Source organism: Engraulis encrasicolus, chromosome 8, assembly GCF_034702125.1.
Source record: "Engraulis encrasicolus isolate BLACKSEA-1 chromosome 8, IST_EnEncr_1.0, whole genome shotgun sequence".
NCBI classification, from domain to species: Eukaryota; Metazoa; Chordata; class Actinopteri; order Clupeiformes; family Engraulidae; genus Engraulis; species Engraulis encrasicolus.
Genome location: NC_085864.1, coordinates 17,363,495 through 17,369,494, shown reverse-complemented (window position 1 = coordinate 17,369,494; position 6,000 = coordinate 17,363,495). Strand labels below are relative to the sequence as shown.

Below are 6,000 nucleotides of genomic sequence, written 5' to 3'. Positions count from 1 at the left end.
TACCTACTACAAACGTATTTCCCCTTTGGGGACAAATACGTAAACTTGACTTGACTTGATAGTCAAAATCCAAACATACTAAGGGAAAAACAGAGCCACAGGTGGTCGAACACACTGTGTCTGTATATTCTTGGACTGATGGCATAAAAACACTGAATGAAACCAATGAAACAATGGCAGACAAAAAAGGAACAAAAATGGGGTTTGAAACTACAGCACCACTGCTTGTTAAAGTGATAAGTGAAAATGATAAAAACGGGCCAGGCCACCAGAGAGGCGATGTGGTGGGGCGAGCCACCCTGGCAGGAACACTATGTCCTGACCAATGTGCCAGTGTGTGTGAAAGGGAGAGAGATCTATGAAGAGAGAGAGAGAGAGAGAGAGAGAGAGAGAGAGAGAGAGAGAGAGAGAGAGAGAGAGAATATGTCTGTGTGTGTGTTCTCTGTGATAGAGCCCCATGTCTTAGGCAAACAGATACAATCTCGTCTGACCTGGAATTCCAGGTCCAGTCCTTTTCCCACTCTGTGGGGGGCAGGATACAGGTAAGTGGGCATGTGGAGTATGTGGGTCAGTGGCGTTTCAGCAGCGACACATGTCAGGGCGGCGCAACGACAGCCAGTGCCACTATTGTATGGAGTTTTTTTGCTGGTTTGTTTTTAGTGTACCATCTAAGAAGCATATTCATTGCAGCATATCAACCACCAATTCCTAATAAATGTATGGGCATTAGATGTGGGTGTGCCACCTGATGTCTAACCTCAAAAGACATGTACAGCATTCCAGTCCATTCTCAATGGGGAGGCAAGACCCAAGGTAAATGGGCATGTATGTACACAGAATGCTAGTCCATTCCCACTCTCTGGATGCAGGTTAGTGTGTATGTACTGTATGTCTACTTTAGATACTTGTGTGCAGTATACTTTTTTATTTGCACATTGTGTGCAATACTTACCAACCTGTAAGTGACAAAAGATGGATATTAGCCTTATGGCCATCATCTTGTGTATTTTGCATTTTTCTTAAAGTTTGTTGAATAAAGAAACTTCAAACAGTATGCCAGTCCATTCTCAGTCTGTGGAGGCAGGTTAGTGTGCATGTATGTCCAGAGACGTCAGGCCTGGGGGCAGTGCAACTGGCCACTAAAGCAGGCAGAGCAGAGCAGAGTACTGTACGCACCTTTGTTGCCCTTCCAGACTTTCCACAGGTCTGCCACGCTGATGAACTGGTCGTCGCCATGGAAACTGTTGTGCTTGCCTTTGGGGTCTTGGTAATTCAGGTCCTCCCTCAAGAACTGTGGAAGAGAGACACACAGAGAGATGGGGGGGGGGGTAGAGAGAGAGAGAGAGAGAGAGAGAGAGAGAGAGAGAGAGAGAGAGAGAGAGAGAGAGAGAGAGAGAGAGAGAGAGAGAGAGAGAGAGAGAGAAAAGAGTGTGCGAGTGTGAACAAGAGAGGAAAAAGGGAGGAGAAAGGAAGAGAGAGCAGAAAAGACGAGAGAGAAAAGGAAAGAGAGCAAGAGAGATAGAGGGCAGGAAGAGAGTAAAGAAACAGAGCGGGAGATATAGTAGGGAGAAAGAGATAGCGAGAGTAAAAGAGAGAAAAGGAAGAGAAATGGAGCCGTCAGTTAATGTCTGTGTACAGAGGGGAGCAGCACAAGTGGAAGAGTCATGGTCTGCTGTGGCTCCGGCAATCTGCTGGGGGACATCCATCCGGTCCCCTTCCCACCCCGCCTGCCACCCAACTACTGCTGCTGCTGCTGCTGCTGAAGACTCATTTCCTGTGCTGGGCTGACATGGTGCATTTAAGACAGATTTTCTGTTACTGGTTAAACTTGCACTAATGGGAACAACAAGCAATAAAGATTACCACTGACACACAGACGCACACAGGCACGCACATAAACAAGGATGCATTGGGTACACTACACACACCGAAACACATACATGGATGTAGACATGGAACATGCATGTATGGAACACACACAGACATGCACACTCCAATAGAACTGGCACACCTACACAACTCACACCATAACTACACACACAATATGAACTCCACACGCACACGCGCACGCGCACGCACGCACGCGCGCACGCACGCGCGCACGCACGCGCACGCACACGCACACACACACACACACACACACACACACACATCACAGACAACACACACAGCACAGACAACACACACACACACAAAACAAACACAAAACCTACACACAAACAGACCAAACATACACACATATAGACCAAACATACACACACACAGACCAAACATGCACACACACACACAGACCAAACACACATACAGACCAAACATACACACACATAGACCAAACATAAGCACGCACGCATGCACACACACACACACACACGAAACACGTACACAGACACGGCACAGACAACACACACACACACACACACACACACACACACACACACACACACACACACACACACACACACACACACACACACAACATACCCACAAACACAGACAAAACCTACACACAAACACAGACAAAACCTACACACAAACAGACAAAACCTACACACAAACAGACAAAACCTACACACACAGAGACCAAACATACACACACACAGAGACCAAACATACACACACACAGACCAAACACACACACATAGACCAAACACAAGCACGCACGCATGCACACACACACACACGCAAACACACACACACACGCTTCAGGAATAACTCCTGCACTCTGTGTGACACGTGAAGCTCCAAGTCCTGGGAGAGCTGGCTAATGGAGTTGGCTGAGGGCGGTCTGGCCTAATAAACCCCATCTTACGGCGGCTCCTCGGGCTATAAAAGTCACTCGCTTAACCGGACACCTACATTAACGATCACACACTGGTGGCTCTGCCGCACCACACACACACACACACACACTAACACTAACCCCTGGCTGACACATGTACAATGTCTGAAGGGCTGGAGATCTTTACTGTACCGTACGTGTGTTCAAGGAAGGCGCGCTAATGTCACAGAAGGAATGTGTCTATTTGCAACGTCGTACGGTCCAACACACTTGAGCAGCAGTAAATGCTTTCAGGAGGGAGGAAGGGAGGTGTGCGAGACAATGGCCTTGACAATGGCCTGCTGCACTACTACGTAAATACCACGACCGACAGTGAAGGTGAAAGAGAAGGATATGTCGGCCTTGCTGAGGCGTCAATCTTGGCTGGCTGCAGTAAGTCAAGCTCAAGAAGTGGTGGAGACAGGCTCACACTAAAAGTCTGAACCTGCGGTTCCTCTCATACTGAGCAGGATTACCATTGCAAAAACACATCATCAGTAGGGTAAAACGAACCTGTCTCACGTCGGTATAAACCTAGCTCACGTTCCCTATTAGTGGGTGAACAATCCAACGCTTAGTGAATTCTGCTTCACAATCATGGGCAGAGCAGACATCGAAGGATCAAAAAGTGACGTCGCTATGAACGATTGGCCGCCACAAGAAGCTCAATAAGTGGTGGAGACAGGCTCACACTATCGCCTAATGAATGATTCTCAGTTTTTTTTTAACTGGGTGCTAAATCCCACATCAAACATAAAATGAATGAAGGATCATTACGATTAGACGCTGAAGAAGGGCTCTGCCCAAAACGTTGGGCGAATAAACAACAAAAAAATCAGAAGTGCTGTCCTTCGCTTCCTTCATGTAGAAAGTCAAGCATCAGCAGGCACTGTGAGCCTCAGGAAACATGTTAAATGAAAATGGATAGAAAAACAAATAAAAGAAATAATATGATCACAATGCATCCCTTCCAAATCTTCTGATATGTCTGTGGTTGATAAAGGCATCAGTATTTCTCATACACGTTGGCTTCATGTACTTCAAAGTCACCTTGGCCATAAGTGAACTTGGCCATAAGTGAACCACCACTGAAACAAAATGACAGACGGTTGGAGCATCCGGCAGGTGATCATTAAAATGCTCATCGGTATTGACCTGCTTTTTATCTCAATGACAACTTGTGATCAATTCAGGGGAGCGTTTCCAGAACAAGCAAAAGGAGCACAAAAACAAGCACATTGTATTTACCAATTATTCGCCATTTTAATAAAACTACCGTACCTTCAATGAGCACACAGACAGAACCCCCCCAAAAAACATGGCAGACCTTTCTCTTTCACAAGCCAGGAACAACACCGTGTGCAGTCAAGCAGGTAGGCTAGTTTTAAGTCCAAATATCTACCTGGCTAGCCTACACTTCACTGCACTGTACCATAGTGCGGTGCACTGGGCAAAGGCCATGTTTGCTCAGCAGAACAACCCAAGGCCTCCATGGACAACCAGCTGTGCTTGTGAACGATGACACGGTTCATGGACAGTTCATTTGGCCAGGCGATGCTTTTCATAGTGGCTAAGTGCTAACCTCCAGCTGTAATGTGCAATATTTATGGCCCTAGGATAGATATTATTTCCACAAGGATACCAAAAGGCTTAGCTTTAGCACGTCTGCTTCTGCTATTTACTGTTTTGACAGCCTAGGTTAGCTGTTGTCATGAGATACTGACACAAATAAAGCTTTGCAAAAATAGCTTGTCTTTGTGTTTTTAAAGAGAAAATAACTTTGGTACTATACTATACTTCCGTACAATACTAGCTAAAGCAACACATAATGGTTATCCTTTTGGGTCTTCCTACAAAATGGAAACAGCACTGTCTCATTCAAGCAGAAGGGAGACACAATCCTCTCTAATGAATTATTCTCATACTTCTTGCTTTATTTTGCTTACTTATTGCAATTTTAGCATGCAGTCTTTCACCCTGTTGAACCGCTGATATCACTTTGTAAATATTATTTTTAGACCGCCAAAAAACATAACATTGCGTGTTGCTTTAAGACGCAGACAAAAACAGAAGCCAGACACCTTTTCAGGGGCTGAACAGAACGTTCAACAGTCGTACATGTGCCAAGGCGTGGGAAACGTGGGCAGATTCTACTGCAGATTTAACATACAGAACAGGAAAAAAAGGGCCAGAAAAGAGGACGATTGCTCATGTTGCCCAACGCTGCGCCCAACAACTTCAAAACAAGACAGCTCGAGTATATATACCATCTACGCAAGAGACCAAAGGTTGTCTGGGGCATAAGAAGAAAGATACATTTTTCCTTATATGAATTTCCAAAAAATCTACAACTCCATCCGTCTCCATATCTGAAAAATCGTTACGTGGCCCTGACTCCTCAAAACTTCATAAAACAAGAAGGATTCCCCCAGTCTGGGAATAGTCGGGTCACTCGGAGCCGCAGTCGGCACATTTAATCTCACGCTTGGCAGCAGCCAGACGCACAGGAGGCAGGGGAGATTGGTGTGGGCGGTACTGAGGTGGTGTATGTGGAGTATGCGCACGCATGTGTGTGTGTGTGTGTGTGTGTGTGTGTGTGTGTGTGTGTGTGTGTGTGTGGGCCAGTTTATGCGTGTTGGTGTCTGTCTGCCAATGTATGTTTGTGTGTGTGTGTGTGTGTGTGTGTCTGCATACGTACATGTGTACGTGTGCGTGGGCCAGTGTATGTTTGCCGGTGTCAGTGTGCCAATGTGTTGAATGCGTGCCTGTCTGCATGTATGTGCATGTGTGTCTCTACTTGTGTGTATGTTTATGTATGCATGTGTTATGTACGTGTGTGGGACAGCGTATGTCTACCGGTGTCAGTGTGCCAATCTGTTATGTACGTGTGCATGTGTACATACGTGTTATGTGCGTACGTACGTGTGTATATTATCCATGTCTGCATGTGGGGGGTATGAAAGTGTGGGTGGTGGAAGGAGGGAGGGGAGAGATTGAGGTAGCCTTACTTTTGTGGAACCCCAACGTGAACAAAAGAGAGTGAGAGAGACAGAGAGAGAGACAGAGAGAGGGGGAGGGAGAGAAAGGCAGCGGGCGGGTGGTGGGTGGGCATGCCTACTTCAAGGGGGCTGGATCGCCGCCCGGCATTGACACTGCCACTCTTGGCTCCTCTCGCACGGTGA

At 46.5% G+C, this 6,000-nt stretch overlaps 1 protein-coding gene across 4 annotated transcripts in view; it reads right to left on the bottom strand.

Moving 5' to 3' along the window:
- The window catches only part of stim1a (stromal interaction molecule 1a), a 71,425-nt gene that overhangs the window by 48,705 nt on the left and 16,720 nt on the right, over positions 1-6,000 (bottom strand). For all 4 annotated transcript variants that reach the window (XM_063205081.1, XM_063205082.1, XM_063205083.1 and 1 more), the window contains exon 4: positions 1,177-1,291. In XM_063205081.1, the coding sequence (XP_063061151.1) occupies positions 1,177-1,291 (115 nt within the window). The remainder of the gene's footprint in view (positions 1-1,176; positions 1,292-6,000) is intronic.